General features: G+C 47.4%; 11 protein-coding genes across 11 annotated transcripts; 6 read left to right on the top strand and 5 right to left on the bottom strand.

Moving 5' to 3' along the window:
• Positions 1–8: 8 nt before the first annotated feature.
• Positions 9–947, bottom strand: MCYG_07137 (proline-specific permease; the record flags this gene model as incomplete). Its single annotated transcript, XM_002845127.1, has 3 exons — positions 9–198; positions 266–550; positions 796–947. The coding sequence occupies 3 exons, from the start codon at positions 945–947 to the stop codon at positions 9–11; spliced, it is 627 nt and encodes a 208-aa protein (XP_002845173.1).
• A 410-nt stretch (positions 948–1,357) lies between these two features.
• Positions 1,358–1,798, top strand: MCYG_07138 (uncharacterized protein; the record flags this gene model as incomplete). Its single annotated transcript, XM_002845128.1, has 2 exons — positions 1,358–1,584; positions 1,690–1,798. The coding sequence occupies 2 exons, from the start codon at positions 1,358–1,360 to the stop codon at positions 1,796–1,798; spliced, it is 336 nt and encodes a 111-aa protein (XP_002845174.1).
• Positions 1,799–3,759: 1,961 nt separating this feature from the next.
• MCYG_07139 (uncharacterized protein) lies at positions 3,760–4,739 on the top strand (the record flags this gene model as incomplete). Its single annotated transcript, XM_002845129.1, has 6 exons — positions 3,760–3,884; positions 3,941–3,969; positions 4,135–4,164; positions 4,238–4,256; positions 4,481–4,587; positions 4,645–4,739. The coding sequence occupies 6 exons, from the start codon at positions 3,760–3,762 to the stop codon at positions 4,737–4,739; spliced, it is 405 nt and encodes a 134-aa protein (XP_002845175.1).
• Positions 4,740–6,331: 1,592 nt separating this feature from the next.
• On the top strand, positions 6,332–8,326 carry MCYG_07140 (conserved hypothetical protein; the record flags this gene model as incomplete). The annotated part of the gene is made up of 4 exons (XM_002845130.1): positions 6,332–6,626; positions 6,732–7,228; positions 7,304–8,147; positions 8,238–8,326. 4 exons carry the CDS (start codon positions 6,332–6,334, stop codon positions 8,324–8,326), a joined length of 1,725 nt encoding a protein of 574 aa, XP_002845176.1.
• Positions 8,327–8,763: 437 nt separating this feature from the next.
• On the top strand, positions 8,764–10,005 carry MCYG_07141 (carnitine/acyl carnitine carrier; the record flags this gene model as incomplete). Its single annotated transcript, XM_002845131.1, has 5 exons — positions 8,764–9,012; positions 9,086–9,134; positions 9,200–9,216; positions 9,274–9,887; positions 9,957–10,005. The coding sequence occupies 5 exons, from the start codon at positions 8,764–8,766 to the stop codon at positions 10,003–10,005; spliced, it is 978 nt and encodes a 325-aa protein (XP_002845177.1).
• A 592-nt stretch (positions 10,006–10,597) lies between these two features.
• MCYG_07142 (conserved hypothetical protein) lies at positions 10,598–12,832 on the bottom strand (the record flags this gene model as incomplete). Its single annotated transcript, XM_002845132.1, has 5 exons — positions 10,598–10,629; positions 10,660–11,463; positions 11,521–11,605; positions 11,735–12,655; positions 12,725–12,832. 5 exons carry the CDS (start codon positions 12,830–12,832, stop codon positions 10,598–10,600), a joined length of 1,950 nt encoding a protein of 649 aa, XP_002845178.1.
• A 731-nt stretch (positions 12,833–13,563) lies between these two features.
• MCYG_07143 (conserved hypothetical protein) lies at positions 13,564–15,476 on the bottom strand (the record flags this gene model as incomplete). The annotated part of the gene is made up of 3 exons (XM_002845133.1): positions 13,564–15,024; positions 15,085–15,273; positions 15,444–15,476. The coding sequence occupies 3 exons, from the start codon at positions 15,474–15,476 to the stop codon at positions 13,564–13,566; spliced, it is 1,683 nt and encodes a 560-aa protein (XP_002845179.1).
• A 154-nt stretch (positions 15,477–15,630) lies between these two features.
• On the top strand, positions 15,631–18,138 carry MCYG_07144 (polyketide synthase; the record flags this gene model as incomplete). The annotated part of the gene is made up of 8 exons (XM_002845134.1): positions 15,631–15,727; positions 15,751–15,842; positions 15,883–16,265; positions 16,307–16,578; positions 16,609–16,689; positions 16,711–16,793; positions 16,904–17,875; positions 17,926–18,138. 8 exons carry the CDS (start codon positions 15,631–15,633, stop codon positions 18,136–18,138), a joined length of 2,193 nt encoding a protein of 730 aa, XP_002845180.1.
• A 154-nt stretch (positions 18,139–18,292) lies between these two features.
• Positions 18,293–19,883, bottom strand: MCYG_07145 (chitobiosyldiphosphodolichol beta-mannosyltransferase; the record flags this gene model as incomplete). Its single annotated transcript, XM_002845135.1, has 3 exons — positions 18,293–19,243; positions 19,392–19,588; positions 19,655–19,883. The coding sequence occupies 3 exons, from the start codon at positions 19,881–19,883 to the stop codon at positions 18,293–18,295; spliced, it is 1,377 nt and encodes a 458-aa protein (XP_002845181.1).
• A 584-nt stretch (positions 19,884–20,467) lies between these two features.
• MCYG_07146 (CDF zinc transporter) lies at positions 20,468–23,222 on the top strand (the record flags this gene model as incomplete). The annotated part of the gene is made up of 5 exons (XM_002845136.1): positions 20,468–20,853; positions 20,926–21,443; positions 21,486–21,612; positions 22,071–22,289; positions 22,349–23,222. The coding sequence occupies 5 exons, from the start codon at positions 20,468–20,470 to the stop codon at positions 23,220–23,222; spliced, it is 2,124 nt and encodes a 707-aa protein (XP_002845182.1).
• Positions 23,223–23,816: 594 nt separating this feature from the next.
• MCYG_07147 (ubiquitin-conjugating enzyme E2 2) lies at positions 23,817–24,495 on the bottom strand (the record flags this gene model as incomplete). The annotated part of the gene is made up of 4 exons (XM_002845137.1): positions 23,817–23,940; positions 24,019–24,243; positions 24,305–24,369; positions 24,454–24,495. 4 exons carry the CDS (start codon positions 24,493–24,495, stop codon positions 23,817–23,819), a joined length of 456 nt encoding a protein of 151 aa, XP_002845183.1.
• Between the last annotated feature and the right edge of the window lie 12 nt (positions 24,496–24,507).

Below are 24,507 nucleotides of genomic sequence, written 5' to 3' on the forward strand. Positions count from 1 at the left end.
TACGCGAGTTATTTATTCACCTTGACCGGGAATAGATTTATCAACGCGATGAGAACAATGAAAACCGTTATCCACACCGCAGTGTCAACTCTTTCCCCTACTTCCCAAATGACATTTGTTTTCCCGTCCGTATATCGATATCGGGCTGTTTCTGCGGCACCCACCATATTGTGTGTAGCGACAACCGCGTATGCGAACCTAGACTTGAAGTCAGCAATTGGAAGTGTTAAAGTATCCTACCTGAGGTGTGTGTTTTGAAACAGACCAATATGTCCAGCCAACCGCAAAACCCACCCCACGATCTAGAAATCTTCGCGGGAATTCCATTACCGGAGCGTTGACAGGCATTAGGGCAGTCATTTCTCCCAAACATGATATTACAGCGCCGACCACCATGCCCATAAGTAAGTATGCGACAACGGCGCCGCCTGGACCAGCAAGGGCGAGAATCATACCACTGCTCAGGAATAATCCTATGATATGCGCGTTAGATATGGTAGGTAAATCTTTTGCCACTTGAGGCACCTCTAACTCACCATTTCCAATGGTGCTGGTATCGTCCCGTGAGGGTCAGCGTGTGTAGCGTATTTGCCGATTAAAAGCCTGCATACCCAGAGAAAGCGATCATCTGCAAACAGTCAGCCACACCGTCAGTTATGTAGATTGCAATAGTGTTCATATAATCGACCTTACATTGATTTGAACCTCAGGTAATACCCTCCTATGATAGAGTAAGCGCAAAAGTCTGATATATAGATATAAAACTATCCCAGTATATTAATTTTGAGCACTTACCATAGACTGTTACCCCGAGTCTGAAATACATCCTCCGCATACACGGGTTCCGCCAACAGTAGGCCACATTCTGGTTGCGAGTCACGCGTGGTGATGGGCCCATGGACTATGGTCGTGCTGGAATCTTTAATGCTTGACGCAGAGTTCTCCATGATGAAAGTGTCACCCATGCATGATGCTCAGGGAGCGTGAGCGTGTGAGCAGCACCGTATAAACGTATATATAGGAGTATGTATAGCTTTAAATTCTCAGCCCTCAATGGCGAGTGATTTTCTTGGCTATGTATGCCCAGATAATATATTAGGAGCGATTGTCTTTGCTCTCACTGCCGACGGGGGTATGTTTGGAAATTATAGCAACTGTTTTAAGACTAGAATTGGGGGGTGAGAAAAGGACGTAAAGAACGACGAGAGAACTTCTTCTGTTGTTGAGGCTGAAGCCAGTACATTTATAATCTTCGTATGGAGACAATAATTGCGCGGAGATCTTCAAGCTGCGTTGACCTCACCCCTTGGACGGGTTACACGACCTAGAATCCTTGGGCTATGCTCAATGAACACAAATGCGCGATCGCCTAATTCATAGACGTGGTTGGTTATCCCAGCTGTCTGTGAGATCTCCAGATAGGCAGTCGATACACAGGCTAGGCGAAGCAATTGACCAGGAAGTTGTTGCGTCCTCCAACAGAAACAAAAATGCAGGCCGAGTTTTGATTACACGCAATGTAACCCCCATGCTGGGTAATCTATATATCCCTGCCACTACCATGTACGGAGGAAATAAATTGCTGCAGGCATGCGTATAATCCCTACCCCCTCCTTCGGTAAGAAGCCTTGTCCCGGCAGCAATGTAAGATGAACTCGCAACCATTCTACTTATATACGCTTGGTTCAGTGTGAAGGTTCCGTTCAAAGGCAGGATCCGGGGCTGGTTCCAACAACTGTTGAGCGTTCGACGGACTGGCCTACATGTCTATGACCCTCATGTCCAGAAAGAGCAATAAACCTGTGAAATGAACCATCTGAACAGTGACGGAACCTAACTTTGTTGCTCAGACTACTATATGTAAGTGCGAATGGACGGATACCAAGGCTATGTGTGATTGGATAGGGGCTAGGTTTCCCTTGATCCGGGGGGAGTTTTGGCCCATATGATCCAAACCTGCGGCTGAGGGTAAACCAAGTCACGCTGGCACGGTGGCGCATGGTGCACAATATATACATAATAAGTTCTGGAAGTGCATTGTCCAAACAAAAATCACTGTATTGATGCGGAGGAGACGAACGATGGGTTGAAGCCATGCTCTTCCCCATCAGCCATCTCCCCATCTTGTTGCACCAAGCTGTGCCGCTGGAGATCGTCGACGCCTCGCTGGCTCGTATATGTAGATCAAATTAGAAAAAGCAAAATGCTGGCGTTTCTGTTTTGTTTTTCTTTTTTCTTCTCTCTCATTCTCGATACAGAAAAGTTGAGAGGTCGTTTTTACCTTCACATAAGGGTTGAAAGCTTCGGGATAGTCACGTGGATATTACTTAGCTAAGACTATTTAAAGGCCTGATGTCCAGTGTGTGACTAGCCGAATCGGAGTGGATGACATAATCAATATTCCTTCCTGAGACACTTATAAGGTACCTAAGTAGCTCCTGTACGTAGTATTCTTAGCACAGTGCAACGTTCACCTACGTTTCCAATTATATATGCTTTTACTCTTTATACCAGCATTTGTATCCTACTTCTACGCATCAATCACAGGGACTAGGTACTCATTCTTCATCATTAATCAAGACCTACTGCATCGCACCAGTGCCAATTTCGTTGCGTTGCAGTCCTTGCTCTTCTGAGTCATTGAGCAGTGGTGTATTGAACATTGAGCATAACGTTGCTATATGTGATCTTAAATTAGGCTATATAAATAAGCAAATTCATCATTTTAAGGTTGTTTATCCTCCGTAAGATCTAAATGTCAAACCCACACTCAGTTCGACCCACACTTCCCTCATATCAAATGGAGAAGACAGGCTTGTTCTCAATCTCAAGTTCTTGTCCCTCCGCTGTACTCGAATAGCGAAAGCATGGACGGGATCAGTGGGATAGAATATCATATCCCATACAATACGACAAGAATGACCTTTTGTATTTTACATTTGTAAAGGTTCATATTAACTCTAACATCTGCCCATGCTGCCATGCATAGGAAACTTTCAAACCTTCGTCTTTTTCCGTCCCAGTTATTTCTCTACCTGTTCTATCGTGACGATAGAGTGTATAGTTGGCCTATAGGCAACTGTGAGCCGGAGATGTCTCATAACTAACCGTATTGTTGGATGCTTACAGGCGGAGTGTCTTGCCAAGAATGAGTTTGATAGCATCTTTAACATTACATAGTTATCATGGTGAGAATATCCCATGTCACGATATCGGCCTAGGCACAAGCCGCATGCGCTATTTTCGGAGCATTTTTCTTTGCAATAATCCCAAAAGCGAAGACGCGTGGATTCAAATTGGAATGGTGTATAGCTTGTAGCGTAGAGCCTACTAGATTCATACGTATAAAGTTGCTACTATTCTAAAAATAGTTTCTCGGGCAGGAGTATCCGGATGGCTTCTGGGTCCTGGATTTGGAGTTAGAAGAATATAGATAGTAATATTAAAGGTTGATTGTATTTTAAGTCGAGAGTAATAACCTTTAATATTATTATATATTTCTATACTAGATAAAATGAAGAATACAGACAATCGATGGTATTACAGATGGCTAAAGTTGCGACGTGGATGTAGTATAGAGTATAGGTTATAGATGGGGTGGGCTGTGTGATTCTTGTATGTGTTATTTGTAATGGGATATCATGGTCTTCTACGTTACCGGGGTGACGCGATTCCATCTGTCAAGAGTGTGACATAACTCTATAAGTTCCTTCGTTTAGGCTACTTACGAAAGACAAAAGCCTGTAGAAGTTATTAGAAATGGAGTTTGTACATAAAAAGGGCCAAAAGGTAAAAAACTGGCCGGTCGGATGCAGCCATATGCCACCAAGTTCGGCGCAAGGTCTACCACATCAGCCCGTTCTTGTGGTGTTCTTCGTGGTAAGGTGAGCAGTCCAACTGGCGAATGTAATTTTCATTAGTTTTGCCATCTGAATACCAGGTATACTAAGGATACTAAAGCCCCCGCTGGTACCTTCGATTTGAGTATATATGTGTAGGCCTTCAGTCGAGGGGGAAATCGGCGGCTTTGTGACCAATCCTACTACCTATTTGGCTTATAGCTTAGGTAGTGCTAACTGTGAATACGTTTATAAGGCGGTTGTTTTGAAGCAGAAGTTAGGTCTTGACACATAGGTACTACTCGTGACGATACTAAGGAAGAAAGTGAGTCGTGTTGCAGATGGGAGACAATTGCGCGTGAAGTCGGAATAGAACGCTTCAAAACTACTCTATGTAGATATAATATGTATCCCCTGGTATGTAGGATTATAATAAAGTGGCCGAGAGTGCCATTGTGGTAGAGGGGGGGGGGGGTGCCATAGTAGCTGGAGCAGCGTTCTTGGTTCCATATCAGCCATGCAAAATTGAATATATCCGTATTTTGTCATACTGTCGTTAGAAGCCCCTCCAACCATTTGAGACGTTTTCTGCTGCTCTTCGTCTTTGATGGGCAAATTTAAGTGTAAAATTTTCGCACTAGTATCACTCGGCAAATCTTTGGAGCTCTGTATCTCGGAGTCTCTTATCGAGAAAACAGCAAGTTTAAGTCGTTGGGCCCTTTGCGCGAGCTCTGGATAATCTCTTTATGTAAGTATACATATATAACAATTAGCCAAATAGAACCTAAAGTTGACATAAAGCTAGTTTATGTTACCTCGCACAAATATGATTATACCTCAACTGACTCGGGGATATTTGGAGATGAGGACGAGATGCTTCCATCTGATCTGCTAGAGTAAGCTACGTTAACCTTGATTTCCTTCGGCTTCAGAGCGAGCCGTTATAGCATCACTTACCTGGCCGGTAGTAACAGTCATGATTCCGGGCAATTGAAGCAAGGCCGACCTCAATCGCATCAGAGCTTCTTCGCCCAACAGAATTGACGTGGTGCAGGCTGCTGAGAAGACGTTCGATTAGTTGACACTGCTGTATCTAATGACGCGGCTGATCTCTTCATATTGTTATATATTTTGGTGAGTAGAGCATATGATTGTATATATGTATCTGCTAGCTCCTCAAGTACAAGGAGATCCGAGATACCAAAGCGGCCGTCAAAAAGGTATCACTTTGGGGTTGATGTTTGATCTTATCTCTTCATGCGTAAGTTCTAACCAACAAATCGTCATGTATACAATATATACACGAGCTTCTATTGGTTAATATATATCCAGTATCAACGAGTCACCTTTCGAGATATTAAAATGCAAACACTTACTAAGCAGTATATTGTACAGAAAGAAGCACGCGCCGTCCTGATGTAAGAATTTGGTCGCTGGGTGGGAAGAGATATTAGAGAGGAATAGTGAGCCAAAGAGGCTCGAGCAGAGCTACGAAACGGAGGATGCTAGAACAGTAACAAGATAAAGATGATGAATATATTGGTTCACTAAGAACTACGCTGTGTGCTTGATCCTACAAGGAACAGTCGCTGTACAGTGGTGTCATCTTGGCCGAAAGTAGTATTTGTTGGATTAGTCATCCATTCAACCCTACGAGGCCCCGACGGTATTTCGCTGGGCGAGGCTGGGCGGATCATCCACCGAGAGCTCGGCTGGCGCGAGATACAGGTATCAGCTTCGTTTCACATGTTTGATGCATGGTACTAGTGTAAATACGTGGCCTGGAGGAAGGGAACCTAAATCCTCTTTCTTCACGATCTAATAAAGACACATGCTAGATCGTGAAGTCTGTGACAAATTCGCTGTCTCGACAAAATATATAAGGGGGAGGACGCTGATGTAGTTACTCTGTGTATACCATCTCAAGCCTGACGGCTGGTCGTCGGCCTGAATGCGGAGACCATATATACGGTATGATGTACAGCAGCCACACACTATTTATAGTAAATGGCACTGCTTAGGGTGGCTTGTAGTTACATGGCGTTTTCCAGCTGGTGACCTTTCGGCTGCCCATCAAAGCCGAAAACAGAGACTTATCAAATTGTCCCCATCTCCCTAAATCCTTCAAGGAGGAAGATGGCCCGCAGTTTAACATTTCGGATCCTTTGACTCTGATTGCTTGTCGTTGCTTGTTTCTCAGGTTCACTGGCTGTCTGATTGGCCTGTCCGGTCTGCGCTGGCTGGTAGGAAAAGCTTGAGGCCGCCCGAGAATCCTTCGTCAATCAAACACCAGCCTCACCAGCTGGGCTATCGCAAGCCTCCCAACGGGGCCACACACACATAGTATTCCACGCCCCTTTTATTCTTTCTTTCCTTTTTGCTGGGCTCCAAGTATTTATATTCATCGCCATGCCTCTCCCTCCTGGGCCACGGTCAAGCTTCTTCGCCAACCCTGCCAAGCCACGAGAGGGCAGCACACCCCCATCCTCAAGATGCAGCTCAAGAACATCTTCCGCCGTAACTATACGGACTCGAACTGGCGGAGGCCGCTCCCCTTCATCGCAGACCCCGTTGCTTCGGAACAAGACCTTCTCGAGGAGAAAAAGCACCATGGGGACCACCAAGCAGCTCACCACGGGGCGTCTCCAGAGGAGCAATCGTTTCCCACCGACAGCCCTACCCTCAAGAAGAACCATGAAGCCACCACCATGGAGCTGTTCTATGATCTCTTCTTCGTCGCCACGCTCGCAATCTTCCATGCTACACACGAGATCAACACTTCCGATAGTATGTCCTAACTGTCCGCTGCTCTGTCTCAGGATTCTGACATTGTCACAGGCGTCAAGTCATACATTGCGTTCATAACCATTCTTTGGTTTTGTTGGTTACAAGCTGCCTTGTTCGATATCAGATTCTACACTGACTCCATATTGGCACGGACCTTTAAGGCTCTCCACCTGGGCATCATGACCGGACTCGCCGTCTTGTCTGTCAACTTCAGTGTCACTAACATCCTTAAACACCCCGGCCGCTTCGCTAGCATGAGCTACCTCCTCATGATATCCCGGTTGATCCTGGTCGCACAGTATATGACCGTAGCTTGGTACTTGAGAGGCCACAAACAGACCTTCACGGCGAAAGTTCTAGTCATTGCTACACTGTTCCTCGCAGCAATGGTGTTCCTCGCTCTAGCCCTGAGCGCGCATTCCTTGCACTCACCAAGGGCACACATCGCCTGGTATATCGTGATTGCCTTTGAGGCAGTATTCATGATCACGATATCTAGTTTTTGGAAAGTACTATCTTTCAAAGGTACTCCAATTGTTGAGAGATTCGGATGCCTTACCTTGATCGTCCTTGGAGAGGGAATAGTTGGAATGACAAAAGCCGTAAGTCTAGATTATTTGCTCCAACTACGATGATCAATACAAAAAGAAAGAGAGAAAAACTAACGGCTATTCTAGATTAAAAGCATTGCTCTTGGCACTTCAACTATATCAGGGACCTCTGTGGCCCTGGTGATCTGCCATGTCTTGATTATATACTTTGTCTATATGCTCTATTTTGACCAGGTCGACGTGAAACGGTTTGGATCTATCCGCCAACAGATCTGGGCTCTATTTCATTACCCACTGCATGTTGCTATTCTAGTTACTAGCGAAGGAAGCCGTTCCTTTGTTCTGTATGACGTTGCCAGGAGGCTCTATGAGAACGCTCTGCTTGGGCCTCTGAGCAGGGTTGATATGGTTAAGACGCCAGCTGACTTAGTAGAAGGCCTGAAAGATATTATTGCCGACATTTCTAGCAAGCTCAAGTCAACTGACGGAATGCCAGACTTTACCTCTATTTACGACAAGCTTTTGGCCGTCAAGGACTTCCAAAAGTCCTCAGAAGAAGTTGGTGAGCTTATGCAAGAGTTCCTAGCAGAGTCGCTTATCTGGATCATGCATACCTTTGGCATCGAGGTTAAAGAAGAAACGGGGGGGAAGGAAGCAAACGCTGAACATGGAGGCAAGGCCGCTATTCATGAGCTTACTCAGATTTACGGGGCAGCAACCATCATTTTCCGTTTCTTTTTCGTTGCTGCTGGGCTAACCCTTGTCCTTCTCGCGATTTTGCACTGGTTCTCCAAGTCCCACAAGAGCCGTGCCGAGATGCTGAGCATCATCACCACTACCACTATCGGCGTATTTCTCTCTCTGCTGGCCGTCATGTCAGACTTTGATAGCGATGTCGATGTTTCTGCGCTTGGCACTTATATTGATAGCGCCTGGGTTACTCCCACTGTTGCTCTCACTTATATCAGCGGTATGTGGCCCCTCAGCTGAGCTTCATACCTACAGGAAACCACTCCTCTCCCCATTTGAAGGGTTTTTAACTAACTAATGGCCCTCTTAGTGATTGCAATTGACAACGTGATTATCTGGGTATCTCATATCCGTAGACGAAGCAGTGAGGCCCGCGTGCATTATGAGCCTGTATCTTAAATAATAGCTTTCTAGTAGATGGCCGATACTTTTCGCAAGGAGGTGCTGCTTGGAGTTGCTTTCTCTTTTATCCCGTATGCCATTTAATGATATACAGAGAATTATCTTAATAGAACTAATTTTTTCCTACATTACATTGTAGGTACCTATGTACATACTATGGGGTAGGTAAGTTTCATGTCACGTGGTATACTCAGGCAAATCATTTATCCGTGGCCGAGCCGAGGTCCGAGAGCACGCGCAAGATAAACATTTTGGGAAGAAAAGAACATCTCCATATAATATATTTGGATCCCTTCCTCTCTCCCTTTGCTCGTCTTTTCTGCTCTTTTTCTTCTTATTCTTATACAGTATACATATAGATACCTTTTTACCGCTGCATTTGTCGTCAGTGCTAAGCACTTTAGAGTGTGTTAACAGCCTTCTTTTTCTCGCCCATGGCATCCAAAGTCCCCGCGGCACCTGTTCCGGCACAACAGGAAGAAAAGGCCGCTTCAAGTACGGTTAACAATACACTTGCGCAAGTCCGGTCTTTTGTGGCAGGCGGTGTGGGTGGTATTTGTGCTGTAGTGGTTGGCCACCCGTTTGATCTGGTCAAAGTACGACTCCAGACTGCGGAGCGAGGTGCGTACACCGGTGCCATCGATGTGGTTAAAAAGACCATAGCCCGAGAGGGTATGGCAAGGGTGAGTACTGTTTTCTATTTGTCTATGTATATACTTGCGATTTTGACTGGGATACTGATGTTGTCCGTCGTAGGGGTTGTACGCTGGTGTCTCTGCTCCGCTCGTTGGAGTTACTCCAATGTGTATGTTCTTTCGACCCCGCCACCCACAAATTCACATGTCAACTAATATTCTGATTATTTTACAGTTGCCGTTAGCTTTTGGGTACGCACCCTCGAACCTTTCTCGTTATGAATTCTAATGGGCGCATACAAATAAAAGGGCTATGACTTGGGGAAAACGCTTGTCCGCAGCCTGTCCGAGGTCCCTGTTCACAACAACACTCCGCAGTTCTCTATTGCTCAGATATCTGCCGCTGGCTTCTTCTCCGCGATTCCTATGACTTTAATCACTGCACCATTTGAAAGAGTGAAGGTGTTGCTTCAAATTCAGGGACAGCATCCACCACCGCCTGGTCAGAAACCGAAATATAGTGGCGGACTTGATGTTGTTCGACAACTATACAAAGAGGGTGGAATCCGCAGTGTCTTCCGCGGGAGCGCCATGACCCTTGCCCGTGACGGCCCCGGATCTGCCGCCTACTTTGCTATGTATGAGTATGTAAAGCGAAACTTAACACCCAAGGACGCGGACGGTAATGTGACAGGAGAGCTATCTCTACCCGCCATTCTGACCGCAGGAGGAGCTGCTGGAATAGCTATGTGGATACCCGTTTTCCCTGTTGATACTATCAAGTCACGGCTGCAGAGTGCGCCCGGAAAACCGACTATTGGAGGTACCATTAGAAGCATCTATGCAAGTGGTGGATATAAAGCTTTTTTCCCAGGCTTCGGCCCTGCTCTTGCAAGAGCAGTCCCTGCTAACGCAGCCACCTTGTAAGATTCACTCTCTGATGCTGATAGCCGTTCTTTGCTTTGTGCTTTGCTAATCTTTCTTTCCCATAGTCTCGGTGTTGAATTAGCTCATAAGGCCATGACTAAGATGTTTGATTAAGTGTATGTTACCTATTCCCGTGGCTTTAACTTCGCACATACCTAAAGAGGCCTTCACCTCCCAGCTTGCCTCGACTCCCATATCCTTGGCAGGGTATGAATGGGAGACCGAACATAAAACCCTTCGGTGCTTTATTTTTTTTGGCGTTCGTCACGTCCATTTACACCTCCCCTGGGAGTTTACATCTCTGCTGCGCCTATTCTTACATAGATTTTGGCATTTTATTGGACATACAATATTTGGCGCGTCATGTTTGCATAATCTCATAGATGGATTGAATTTCGGTTTCGATATTATTAACATTCATACCTACTTTTCCAGCTTTATTCACTTTCTATTGTTACGCGTCCATATTTTGAAATAGGGTCCTTGATATGGACAGCTTACGCCTTGAATCTGCTTCCGCAATAGACACACTCGTCAAACCTGCCGAGAATCTTCCCGAGCAAACCCCTGGCCCCTTCTATACCAAGAGCTGCACTAGTATTATCGAAGCACTCTCTTTCACACCTAGAACATCGCTTCGAAATAGAAGGATCTTGAATTGATAAGAATGTCAACGCACACCGGGCTAATTTCGGAATTATTAGTACTAGGTCTTAAATGAGGAATTAATCAAGCTGTCTAGGAAATGACAACGATAGATGAACGTACCAAATAGATGGCCCTCCGCACACTGTGATTCCATAGGAGAATACCATTCGATTCCACTGTCACAGATATCGCACTTTTCAAACATACTGCTCCCAGCGCCGCCTTTGAGCTGGTTTTTCGTTTTTGGAGATATTGTTCTTGTGCATAATCTATGCGGTTCCCGGAAGAGCTCGTCCAGTAAAGACATTTCTAGACTCAAATCTACGCTGGGCTCATCAGCCAAAGCCTGCATCACTTCTTGCGCCTGAGCCACAAGCCTGGGGTCAGAATTATAATAGACTATTACGGAGCAAGCAGCCGCATAAAGAAGTTTTTGTGCCCATGGATCTTTCATTAACTGGGCAGGTCGATGTTTTAACGTAAACTGTATCACTTTGCAGGCAGATTCTTGTATGCTACCGGGGGTGGTAGCTGGCATATGCCACGGCATACCGGGTTCAGTATGATCAAATCTGTCCGGGCCAGGAGGGGCAAAAAATAATGTCATTCGTTCTTGAGAAGAAGTGGTATGCTGTACCATGTCAGTAGGATGAAAGGTTGCACAAGTGGCAATCCATCCGCGATAGCTGCATAAACCCCAAGACTTCGCTGTTGACATGCCACTGAGGTCGTAATCTAGGTCGAAGCGATCTCTGAAGCTTTCAACCTCTTTTTTCAAGTATAGGCTTTGTGAATATTCCTCGTCGTCTGTTGGTTGCTGTATTTGTGTTTCCATGGTCGGAAATCCCAAAAGGTGCAAGGAGGATAAAGTCGTAGTATAAAGCAAACTGCCGTCAGTCGTCCCATCCTTTCTTGAAGCAAAACCTAGAGCAAGGTTGGTTAGAAACTTGAATGGAAAAGGATACACAGTATCAACATTACCTGAAATCGGGTGCCAATTGGCGAAAGAAGCATCAAACTTCTCTTTGTGGACTTTTGCCTCTATCACAGCTTGCGCCCAGGTATCCTTGGGAATCGTTATAACAATAAATCCATTCATTATTCCAGCAGCTAACCAGAGGATATTGTCGTCCCCCTACGTCACTATGGGTCAGCGGCACGGTTAACACTCGGATTCTAGGGGTATATAACGTACTGCCGTTTCCAACCAGTGCAAAGGACCCTTTAGACCAAGGGTGGCCATCGAGTATTGAAGTGATAGCTCTTTGTTATATAACTCAAACCTTTGGATCATGGGCTCGTCGTGTGTGGCAGTAATCTCTGTCTCCAGATGTAATATCTCTAACTTCGACCCATACGTGAAGGCGATTAAAACCTTCCAAATCTGAGGAACGGATGCTGAGAAAGCCTCTAACTCTAGCTTCTTTATCCAGGCACTAGATGAGATAGTAGTAATAGTAGCCCTGCTTGCGGACAACTCAGCAAATAGAGAACTTTGCTCCGCCAGCTGAAAAAGCTGGACACGTTGTGGCAAAAGAGAATAATGAGAGAGAACCGTAGCAATTGCACTTTGTCCGTACGAAGGTGCAGTAACTCTGAGAACGACTATATCGTTTGTATCATTGCTGACAATGAGAAAATGTATTCCGCCACCATGACGAGAACCCTTATCATCGACCTCTTCTTGTGTAGCTTGTAGCGAGAGGTAGCTCCAGGAGAACGCTCTGATTCTTTGTTTTCGCCTTAACATGGAACTGTCATCGCGCACGATGGTCTTGAAATACTTCCGGAGTGCATGGTTAACGATTAGCGTTCGATTCCACCTGGAAGCACCATCCACGGCATGCCAGAGCGATAGGGTGAGATTGCTGGTCAGCACCGCTAGCATGCATTTTCCATACACTGCCAAACGCGGAGAAGACCATGCGACGGAGACAGCATGGCTGGCGGACTGCTCCTCGCCCATGGAAAACGTGGTACCAGGCTCTGGGAGTAGGAGAGGCAGCTCATTCAGTGTGAAAGCATTGGTCTTAAGTTTGGATATATCCCACTGTGACCCCGTCGGCCGCTGGGCAGCCTGATCCTGTTGCTTCTCCTCTTTACTTGGCTTTGGAGACTGTTTGTTATAGCTGTTAGCCTCGATGTTACCGATTCTGTAACTACGCGGGCGAAGATTCCAACAAACCAGCACATAAACGATCTCTCCTGCTGCAACGGCAACTTCACCGTCTGCGGACCACGACAGGCAGTTGGAACAGGACGGATACGAGCGAAGCTCAAGAGGCTCTAACATAATCGTGCTGAGTGCCTTGACTTTTGAAGTGAGGCGTGGATTGTACTCCGCACTTGATAGTCAATTATTTAATCAGTTAGCTCGTTACCTATCAACGCCTAGGTATAGAAGGTGTAGGTTAGCGGAGGTTATAACTTGCCCACCATATAACCTGGTTATATGGCCGCTTGGCGAGCAGCAAGTTATGCCTCAGGTTAATTTTAGTACAAGCAAGCTCATCCAATCAATCAACGTACATGTAATCATTATATAAGGCCTGGCCTACTTAGTTTTATCGAGCTCTTCTTGTATATGCTCCCTGCCCATCTATTATTATACCACTAGTTATATGGGGGGGGTAAAACGTTACTATGGGGGTTATACTGTTAAATATCTAGTATAATAAAATTTGCCTCGATAACTCAGCCGGACATACGTTGTTCCGGCCGGGTTTACCCCTTTTCATACATATGCAGCTAGCAGATTCTACACATACACACAGATACTTGATATATTTGATATAGGACTTCACGACTTCATCCCTGGATCCTGCACGTCACGGACGTACATCATCTTCCACTATCTCACTCACGCTCACGCAACTGGGTTTACACGTATTCCACCACATTATTTGCTTTATCTAGGTGGTTATAGCTTTATATTATAGTTAAGCAGGCGGTTTCTCGTTCAGATGGCGGGGCCGGTTATATCTCTTCAAGACGAAATTCAACATTATGCACATCTATAATGAGCTACTTGGACGACGGTGCTTTGAACCCTTGTCGACCAACATCGTCTTTCTCCAGAGAGTACTCTCTAGTCATCACAGAGAGTATCGCTCCCAAAGCCGAAAAGGCAGTCAATACCACCCAGATAGTCTGGAAAGCATCCTTATACGCACCCGTCACGACATGCATGATATCCTCTGACACGTGAACCTCCCTTAGTCGTGGGATGAATCCCACAGCTTGGCTTGCATCTTCCAGTGCTGCAAGTTGTTCAGGTAGGTTACCTTTGAACGAGGAGAGACCTTTTGCGAACATCGAGTTGAAGATGGTCGAACAGATAGCTAAGCCTAGTAGGGAGCCTATGAAACGCGTAGTGACAAGCATCCCAGAGGCAAGCCCGTGGTCATCGACCCTCCTAACGCTCGCCAGGACTGATATCTGGGTTGAGACTAGAACCGTGCCAAGACCAACACCGAGGAGGGCTTGGAAGGCATAAGTGCGAGCTCTACCGCTATCAGGGCCAATAGTGTAGCTTAGGCCCAGGAATATCGTTATAACAATCCAGCCTACCCACACCGCGATGCGGTACTTTCGACTCCAATCTATTAGCATCGACACGATGACGCTTGTTGCCACGACTAGACAGCAGAGCGGTAGAGTCGACTTGGCGGCTTCAATAGGAGTTTCGAGATATACCGCCTGAAAGAAAAGCGGAAGATAAAGGACTATAGGGTTCAATAATGAGCCGTATATTGTTCCAGTCACAGTCCCTGTGATTATAGAGATGTTGTCGAAGATCTGATATGGAATCATGGGTACTTCCGCCCTCTTCTCAATAAACCCAAGCGGGATGATGAGTAATACTCCAATAATGAGAGGAACAAGAGTCTGCCAAGATGCCCAAGCATACGGCATATTAGCCCAGCTTAACGGCAGTGATATAGCAGTACCAATGACTGCGAAAAGAGCAAATCCAGCCCAGTCAAGCTTTCTCATCTTGTCTTTAATGTCACCCTCGATAGGCATCAAGTGAAGAAAGAAGAATGCCAGCACACCAGCGATGCTTACTGTCATCAGATTGACCCAGCCAAGCCATTGCCATCCAACCTTCTCGGCAAACACGCCTCCAATAAACGGCCCGGTGACAGCTCCCACCGCATTGGCCAGGGACAGGACTCCTAGCCATCGCGGCCGCTCCTTCAGGGTTGTGATATCGCAAAGGATGATAGTTTGTAATACGTCTAGCCCGCCAGCACCAAGACCTTTGATCAGCCGGCCAGCGACAATAATGTTCATATCTGTTGCGGTAGCAAAGACAATAGATCCGATGCCGAAGAGGACGATGGAGGCGTAGAGAACATGTTTGCGGCCCACCACGTCCGAGATACTGGCATAGATAGGCTGAGTGACGGCAATCCCGAGGGTGAAGGCTAAGCTAGCCCAAAATGATTGGAAGTTTGTTCCATGTAGCTGGCCGGCGATGACCTATTCATAGTCAGGTGTCGCCGTCAACAGTTAAATGCTGCAATGCTTACTCAGACTCACAGGTAAAGCCAAAGATAGAGCTGTGACATCCCAAGCCACAATCAGAGAGATCGAAGCCAGCATAAGTATTGACAAGTAGAAGGAATAATGTTTCCCCTGTGGCTTTGTGACACCGTCTTCCCGTATCTCATTGGAACCCGGCTCCGTCTGCGACGCAGCACGGTCATCGCGGCTCTCAACCTTTTCCATCTAGCAGGCAGTGTCGCAAAAGTCAAAAACTGTGTGGTTCGGAAGCAAAGTTCGAAGGTTCTTTCGAAAGTTCCTCGAGGGGACGTCCCGCTACTTCAATCTTTCTGGAAACTTGGTTGCCTGTTCTCCTTGATCAGCCTCGCGTTCTGACTGATATGTAAAGATCTTACTAATATTAAAAATGCGTCCGTACAGTAAGACATAATAAGCATAATTTCGACACGGTAAACCGCCAGACCGTTCAGACACTCAGCATGCTGGCCTTACTCATGAAGTCAGAAGCATGTCCACTTCACAATGCCCTTCTGCAACAGTATGCGTGCTCGAGGCTCGAAAACTCGCCATTAAGTACTTAGCATGAGCTTTGCCATCTACAAATCCAGACACTGCCCAGAGACTCTCATGTGCCCAAGAACGGCCGATGGTACAGGTCAAGCATTAGCCATTCCCGCCAGTAAACAGTTACCTCCGCTTGAGAAATTCAGACCATTATGAACGGTCACGCCAAGGGGAAGGATAGGCCTCCGCATAAACTTGGCCAAGACGACCTGACCATGGGTGCGAAGGGGGTCAATGGCATCTACACCAATGCAATGGACACATTGACAGCATCGACACGACTCCAAAACCATCGCCGCCCTTCCAGCCTGTGGCATGGCATGTCGACTGCCAGGGGGCATCCATCCACCCCCCCTCGGAGCTGTGGGCCTTTCTCCACGCGGGCCGGTCCCACCCTCCCGCTACAACATCTCCGCCTTCCATTCGCCGGACAAGAAGCCAGGCAGCGTCATTTCTCGGCGGGGATACTTTCTCGACTCCACCAATGACCTGGCCGCGCTCGACACGTCCTTCTTCTCCATGCCTCGCGGCGAAGTTGAGACACTTGATCCCCAGCAGCGCATGCTTCTCGAGGTCACCAGCGAGGCCACTCCAGCGGCGAGATTGCTGCCGCATACGCCGCTGGTGGCCTCAGCGCCCGCGACGCTATCATTGTGTCTTTCCCGCGTGGGCTAGCAGTAACCAAGCATCGCAGTCGCAAGGGCGCTATGGCAGCTTTGGGCATGAGTTGGGAGGCTGCCAGGAAGCATCTCGTCCCCGGCGTGGTGCTCGCCTGTGACAACGCGCCAAACAGCGTAACCATATCGGGAGATGCAGGTCCGTTGATAGAGACGGTCGACCGCATCAAGAAGTCGGTACCTGGAGTTCTAGCCACCATACTCAAAGTTGATAAAGCGTATCACTCGCCACATATGGAAGAAATTGGGGCTGAATACCACGCGGCCATGACCAACGCCGGCGTTGTGGGCAAGGTGCACACTGTTCCATTCTTCTAAGCGTTGAAGGAGAGTTGCTCGTCCCCGCCGCGAGCAGTAGATTTGGACCCATATACCGGCAGACCAACTTGGAGCGCCCTGTGTTGTTCACATCGGCAGTAAGCTCCGCCATTAAACAGCACGCTGGCCCCTCCACGCCGATTTTCCTTGAAGTTGGCCCCCATGCCGCCTTGGCCGGACCCCTTCGTCAAATTATCACCCATAAATCCAGCAGCGCATGATACATTTCGACTTTGACCCGACGAAATAACAGTGCCGAAAACTGGCTGTCAGCTCTTGGGCAACTCTTTGTCCAGCATGTGCCCTTCAATCTTCAGGATTTGATGCCGGCTGGCAACGCCCTCTCAGGTCTGCCCTCTTACTCCTGGGACCATCATCGTAGTCACTGGAGCGAATCCCGCATCGCTCGTGAGTGGCGCATGCGTAAATACCCACACCATGATCTTTTGGGTGCAAAGGTCCCTGACACGACAGACCTTGAGCCGGTGTGGCGGAACTTGCTGCACATTGAGAATGCTCCATGGATACGTGACCATAAGATCAACGCAGATATCATCTTCCCCTTCGCCGGGTACGTCGCCATGGCGGCGGAGGCTATCCGTCAGATCACCGGTATCGAAGAAGCGGTTGAGCTTCGAAATGTTGTCGTGCCCACCGCCTTGGTTCTCAACGAAAACTCTCCCAAAGAGCTTGTGACCTCTTTTCATCGCCTCCGTCTAACAGATTCACTGGACAGTGACTGGTGGGAGTTCAGCATCGCATCACACAACGGACGCATCTGGATAAAACACTGCTCCGGCGAGATTCTTGCTCGGGAAGAAAAAAATGCTATGCGTAATGGCGCTATGCAGGAAGACCTACTGCGTAAAGTTTCCAGTAAAAGTTGGTACAATACGATGCGCCGTGAGAGCATTGACTATGGCCACCATTTTACGAGTCTCGAACGCGTCACGACGGCGACGACCGGCGCACGAGTTGCTCACGCCCAAGTCCGCAACAATTGGCATGGAGATGAGCAATTCTACCACCTTCATCCTGTCATATTCGATTCATACCTCCAACTCCTCAGTATTGCGGCTCGGTACGGACTCACGCGTGACTACCGTCAAGTCCTTCCCGCCAGCGTGGGCTCGTTGATCCTTCGCCGCAGTGCTGTTAACAATCTTGTGGTATCAGCGATAGCTGAACCCGTCGGCAGCGGGGTCTGTGGAACAGGTACAGTTGCAGCTGGGGACAGACTCATCATCGAGGTCTTACATCTTTTACAAGTGGTGATAGTGATATAGAAAAAAGTGTGCCCATTACCGCACGGAGTGAGTGGGTACCACATATTGAGACTGAAGCTTTCAGCACTCTTGTAAAGCCGACTATGCCGGCAGCGATGATACAGCATATGCCATTCGACCAAAAGATCATACACAGTGATGACGCTCGTCATCTCTGGTCGCTGCACTACTTATATGCTTTGATGTTGGAATGCCATGTGATGTGGGCTTGGTGGGCGCATGCTGCGTGGCATGACAGTTTTTGAGCGATAACTACCTTTAATCAACTTGACGGCGTCGAAGTACAACCGGGCGCCCTACATGTCTTGTATATGTATACTGGGCTAGAGGAGTGAGACCCGTAGAGAAGTGGCCAGATATAATGTAATATTATAGGATAAATCGAATCAGGAGGCTAAGTCAGGTAACAAGCCCTAGGAGCTTTCCAGCAATGGGGTCCCATGTCCCATCCCAGCGATGTTTGCTTTCTCGGATAGCTCCCTCCCGTAGAAGTTTTAGGTCACTTCCGTCCCCGCTGAGTAACCTCTTGAGGAGCTCGACCAACCTCTCAGCACTATCAAATCCCATTCCAGTGACACCCTCGGTGACAAGTTCGGGCCAGGCTTCATACCGATCCCAGCCAATAACGGGGAGTCCAGCACCAAACATATCAACAACCTTCATTGGTAGGTCGACACCGCTGCTACTGGTATGTAAGCAGACTCCCAATGAGGCACAGGCAAGCAATCGAGCGTAATTTTCGAATGTAAGCCAAGCAGCTTTTATGGACACATTGAAGAGTTTCCCCTCTGCTTCTAACTGAGCAATTTGGGAGAGATACATTCCCTTTTGGGGACCTTTTCCTGTTATGATAACGAGGAGAGATGGAAGGCTCAGGTTCGACGATCTTGCCAGGGTAGAATACTGACAGAGAGCATCAAGTAGGATGGAAAAGTCCTCATCCGGCGTCCAAGAAGTTGAACTGACTAGAAGCCCGCATCGACCATAGATGATGTCTTCAGCAGCTGTGCTGGTTTCAGGCAAAGAAGACAAAGCCGCAAGACGCTCTTTCTCCCCAAGAATAGGGTGGAATACAGCTGGAGGCCGATCATGGAGCACCAAAGGGGGATTCGTAATTTTCACTTGCTCACATAATACCCGCGCCATCGCGTTGCTGACGCAAAAGTGGGCGGTAGCAAAATGGGAGAACGAGTGTTCATGCCATGCCATTAGCCTGACCATGGGATGGGCAGTTCCAAGCTTCAACGCAAGGATGGAATATCCGAAATTATGCCAATCTATAATAAGACGGGTATTCCGGAGACGACAGACTAGCTGTGCGACTGCGATAGTTGGCACTGCAGGTGGGTTCTGCCGGTGTTTTAACAATATAGATGGACCAGTTCTTAGTAGGTTGATTCTACGGAACAAGACTAGGCCTTGTCCGACTGACGGTGGCGAAGATATACACATGAAGCAGTGGCAACCGGACAGCATGCCTGACAGCGGAGATGCTTACCTGTACTAACATCCATTTTGCAGGCTCTGTATGATAAGCGAGTGCTGCCCACAGGTGCCATGTTTGTTGCAGAGCCTTTACGACGGCAGCAACAGGAAAGAGAAGCTTGTTTGTGACCTGTAGAAACGCTGGGGGGGATGGCAATGCCACGATTGATATACGAGGATGCTCCAGGAGCTCCTGGCTGGGGGTGGAATCTGCAAAAGACTCAGCATGTTGGCAAATTTGGTCACTCTCTTATAGAACAACTGAATCGAGCATACTGAGGTAACCTATAAGAAAGACACGGCCACCATGTCGTGCGATGCTAAGTGCATGGCATTGCATCCGTGGGCTATGTCCGATATCCCCTAGAACCACGATCTGAACTGACACTGCATCGGGAGACTTGGGCGATTGGCTGACCTCTCCATTTTGCGAGGGCAACAGCTGAAGCACAACCGCTGAGGAGATAATAATGACAAGAATGCAGAGTACCAGTATCAAAAGCATCGTCTTTTAACCAGAGAAGCCCAAAGATTCTCTCCGGTTATATCTAGCTTCCTAATTAATCCTTATCAACATGAACATTTTCTGTTTTTCAAGCCATATCCATAATTACTAAGCGTATCCAAATCCGCATTAATAATATTCCGGAAAGAGAGCTAGCTTCTTAGGGTAAGGCGTGAGGCGGGTAGATAAGCTTCATTTGCTGACATAAGCTGCCGATAAACCCATACGAGCGACGACCGAAAAAACCCCTGAGAAGGTTGTAGTGGCCACTTCGCCCTATAATCGACAAGCGAGTGAGACGACGACGACGACGACGACGAGGGGATCTGACTTGCTGTTAGTTGTCTACTGCTATACCATGGTGTCTAAGATTTGGGAGATTATTGAACTAACCAACTGCCTACCAGCCCCAACTTGTAATACCTTATTTGGCCCCATCGGATCTGCGAGCCGCCAGCGAGCGAGACATTTTGACCAACTTCCCCTTCTCCTGACTATTATCTATTTCATTGAGCTATTCCATCGCATTGCGTGTGGCGATGGACTAGGTACCTCGACCGGACAAGCTTATGGGATAATGGGGGATGTCGGCTGCCGCACCAATTTCACCTGCCATGAATGGCGTCCGTGGTGGGAGGTCTCATCGCGGACGGGGCCATAAGAGAAATCATGGCCACTCGATCAACGACAATTCTCAGCAGGTCTCGCCGTACATAGGAGCCTCAATGCCATCGCAGAACGTACAGGCACCACTCTATCTCTCAAATTCCGCCAAAGAAGACCCCCCTGCTCAATACACCGAGAAACAGGGTCTTGGCTCGATGAACATACCAAATGGAGGAGTTACTTCGGGCGAATATCACTATCAGAGGCCCTCTGCATCGCAGGATGGCTTCTCTCTTGGTTCTATAACTGATGGGCAGCTACATGCGCAGTTATCTTCCGGGCAACATGAACATTCTCACACCAGGTATGTTTTGTTCAACCCATATTTCTAAATATTCATTTTTGTTAAAACAGGCCTAACTGATTATAATATTAGCTTCGAAGGATTGGGGTGGTCCATGATCTCAGGTGTACTCACAGCACTGCCATTCGTGGCTTCGTACTTTCTTACTTCTATTAGTGCTGGTCGAGCAAACGCACGGGCTAAGAGTACCGAGAAGTTATATTCTCATAGGCTAGCACTAAGCCCTTTACTTGTTTCCTGTGCCTATGTAGCAGTGGCCCTGCTACTGCAAGGCATATATGAGAAGTTACGGCCTGGACGTAGGAAGGCTACTCCTGCCCAAGCGAACGGTTCAAATCTCTATGATGGCTTACGAATGGCGTTATGGATGAGCTTGCTGTTCTACGCTTCTTTCATGGTTGGATTTGATGTCGTGGTCGCTGTGTTACTTCTTCGCCTTTCGGCTGATGTGCCAGCTGGCTCTAGATCTAACAATATGTTGGCAACGATAACTCACATCTTTAAGCAGAGGAAGATCTCGACCCTGTTTATTATTGCAATGGCAGCCTTGGATACTGTTTATCTATCCTCTTCGGACCCCATTACACCATGTAAGGGGTATTTCGCTCTTATCCTTACTTGGGTGATTTCAGCATCCACTCCTCTATCGACGTCTGTCAATGCTACTGTGGATGAAAAGTTTGCTTCTGGGAAGAATAACATTGACGACGCGGCCACGGTGAACCTTGTCATTGGGATGATCCTTGGAGCACTAGTCATGTTGATTGCTTTTTTAACAGACAGTTTCTCTCCCATGCCTTTATCGTCACTTTCTATCCTCCTCGTTGGTCTATGCATAGCATTATCTCGGCTAATAACTGGAGCTCACGCTGATGGGAGACCCAATCTACCTAGCCTTATATCTGGTGCTAGTGCTGTGATTTTAGCTACATTGGCAGTGTCCCACACCCATAATGTACCCTTACAAGCAATTCGCTTTGGTCTTGCTGGGTTATCATCCTTTGCTGACGGTAAAATGGCGCAAGGACATAGCCACTCACATGAAAAAGCAGAAAAGAAACCTTCAAGAATAACCTTATGGCTTCTACGGACGTGTGAACATTGGCCCTTCCTACATGCAATTTTAAAAGAGAGAGATTCGCGCCGGATTTTTTACTTTATGAAGTCAGTTTTTCAATCTGGTGATAGTGTGTAATCCTGCTGACATGAGCCTATAGTCTTAATCTGGTATTTATGATGGTCCAGCTTACATATGGCATCGTCACTGGCTCCTTGGGATTATTGAGCGATAGTATCCATATGTTGTTTGACTGCTTTGCCCTTGCTGTTGGTCTGGCCGCTGCTGTTATGAGCAAGTGGCCTCCCAGCTCCCGCTTCCCCTATGGATACGGGAAAATCGACACGCTTGCTGGGTTTGGGAATGGGGTATTTTTGATGTAAGCTCGGGTTGAGAAGTCCCTTCTACATAACCTGTCAAAAACTGACAATTGTACAGGATTATAAGTATTGAAATTGTATACGAGGCTGTCGAGAGGCTGATGTCTGGCAGTGAAGTGCATAGAATTGGCGACCTTTTTATCGTCAGCTCGCTTGGTCTCGTTGTCAACCTGGTTGGGATATTTGCATTTGACCATGCACATCATGGTCATGGTCATGGTGGCCACGATCATGACCATGGACATGGGAACGAAAACATGCACGGCATATTTTTGCATATTCTTGCTGATGCCCTCGGATCGGTAGCAGTGGTTTCCTCAACAATACTTGTGCACTTTTTCGGCTGGTCCGGATTTGACCCGATCGCTTCATGCCTCATCGCTATTCTAATCTTTGCGTCAGCTATCCCACTTGTTATCAGCACATCGAAAACTTTACTTCTTGCGCTGCCAGCAGATGTTGAGTACAGTCTTCGCGACACACTTGCTAGTGTTAGTGTTATGCGAGGGGTGGTTGGGTATACGGTCCCAAAGTTTTGGCTGGACGATACTGTTCACGACCATAACCATAAACATCATGATCATAGTCACGGCCACACTCATCGCAGTCATCACGGCCATAACCATGACCATTGGCATGATCATGGAGGGAGCCATAACTTATCAAACCACAGCTGTAACTCCCATTCCCACTCTGAAACTCATTCCCACAGCCATGGCCACGCGCATAGCCATTCGGAGCACGAGCAGAGTAGCCACAGGCGTGTTCTCGGCGTCATACATATAATCGCCTCAAAAAATTCGGATTTGTCGGATGTCCATGCTCGTGTGGCCTCTTACCTGAGTGAGAGAGGAATGAATGTTCTAGTTCAAGTTGAAAGAGAAGGGGACATCAAATGCTGGTGTGGTGGAGGCAACAGGACTGCCTCGTGAAAAGCAGGCAAACCTCCTCTGAGCCGGTTCCTCGTTTTTCAGCTTCAGTTAGTCTGCTATATCGATATGGATGTACACTAAACAATTTGTAGTTACATATGTTATTTTGCGAGGCGTTATCTGTAGACTTAAACAGTAGCCATGTGAGAGGTAACTAGCCGTGCATTTTTTGGATGGGTGCTTGAGACTAAAGTATGCATTTTAATGGAATCGACGCCCTTTTGCATCGACTGTCATTCATTTTCAACCTGTGGTTGTCAGGAGGGGCTAGGACTTCTATGTGGATAGCGCGTCTAGGTAGGTAGGAAGTTGACAATAAGGGTATATATTGAGGGATAAAAAGTATATAACATAAAAAGCACTCAACGCCATAACCCCAACGCTGTGCATAGCGAACAAAAGAGAAAAAAAGGAACGAACATAGAGAGCTTGTACGGAGGGGAATCTTTCATATGAATGGTTGGTGTATGGTAGGGGAGATGTAAGGGGAATGTTGTATAGTGAAGGATCTAACAAGTGAAAAGACAGGAATGACAGGCAAGACGGGTCTTCGGTTGGTAGGCAGAGTTGCATGGGCTCAAGGAAGCTGGGGAGCTAGTCCTCCCAGCTCTTCTCGACAGTCTCACGAACACGTTTGGTGTACTCCCGACGGTTGTCCTTGTAGAGGTTAGAAGCCTCAACATTGGCAGGAGATGATGTGTTGGGATCGTTTAATAAGCTATTGGCAGGACATAAAGGTGAGTGGTCACGAACTATGGAGCATGGTTATAAGCAAGGGAAGGGATGGGGTCAGTACCTCTGAATGCTGGTTAGGATGGCGGCAACATCGTAGGTTGGGCTCCAGCGATTCTGCAGGATGTCCAGGCACAACTCTCCGGTGCCATATACATTCGGATGAAACATCTGGCTGACGAACTTGACGCCCGGGGGTTTGTTCGGGTATTGCTCCTCAAAATGCATCACTAGGCGGAACGTCCCATCCTCAAACGGAGTGTCGGCGGGTCCAATGATGACGGCATTCCTGAATATAGCCATTAGCTTACTCCTATCTGGATAGACACCATAGTAACCATAAACCATACCAGGTCATGACATTATCGGCAATGGGGGAAGCGGACACGCCAGCGGGAGGGTCAGTCTGCATCCGCTGTAAGGAGCAAAGACAAAAATGAGGTCAGCATCAAGACCAGCAGCAGAGGAAAAGCTCATCCAGGCTCAAGCATGAGCTTACCTTGAAGTCCCTCATCAGGCGGCGACGGGCGGAGGTAGACATGGCGAGGAGAAA

This window comes from Microsporum canis, genomic scaffold, assembly GCF_000151145.1.
Source record: "Microsporum canis CBS 113480 supercont1.6 genomic scaffold, whole genome shotgun sequence".
NCBI lineage: Eukaryota > Fungi > Ascomycota > Eurotiomycetes > Onygenales > Arthrodermataceae > Microsporum > Microsporum canis.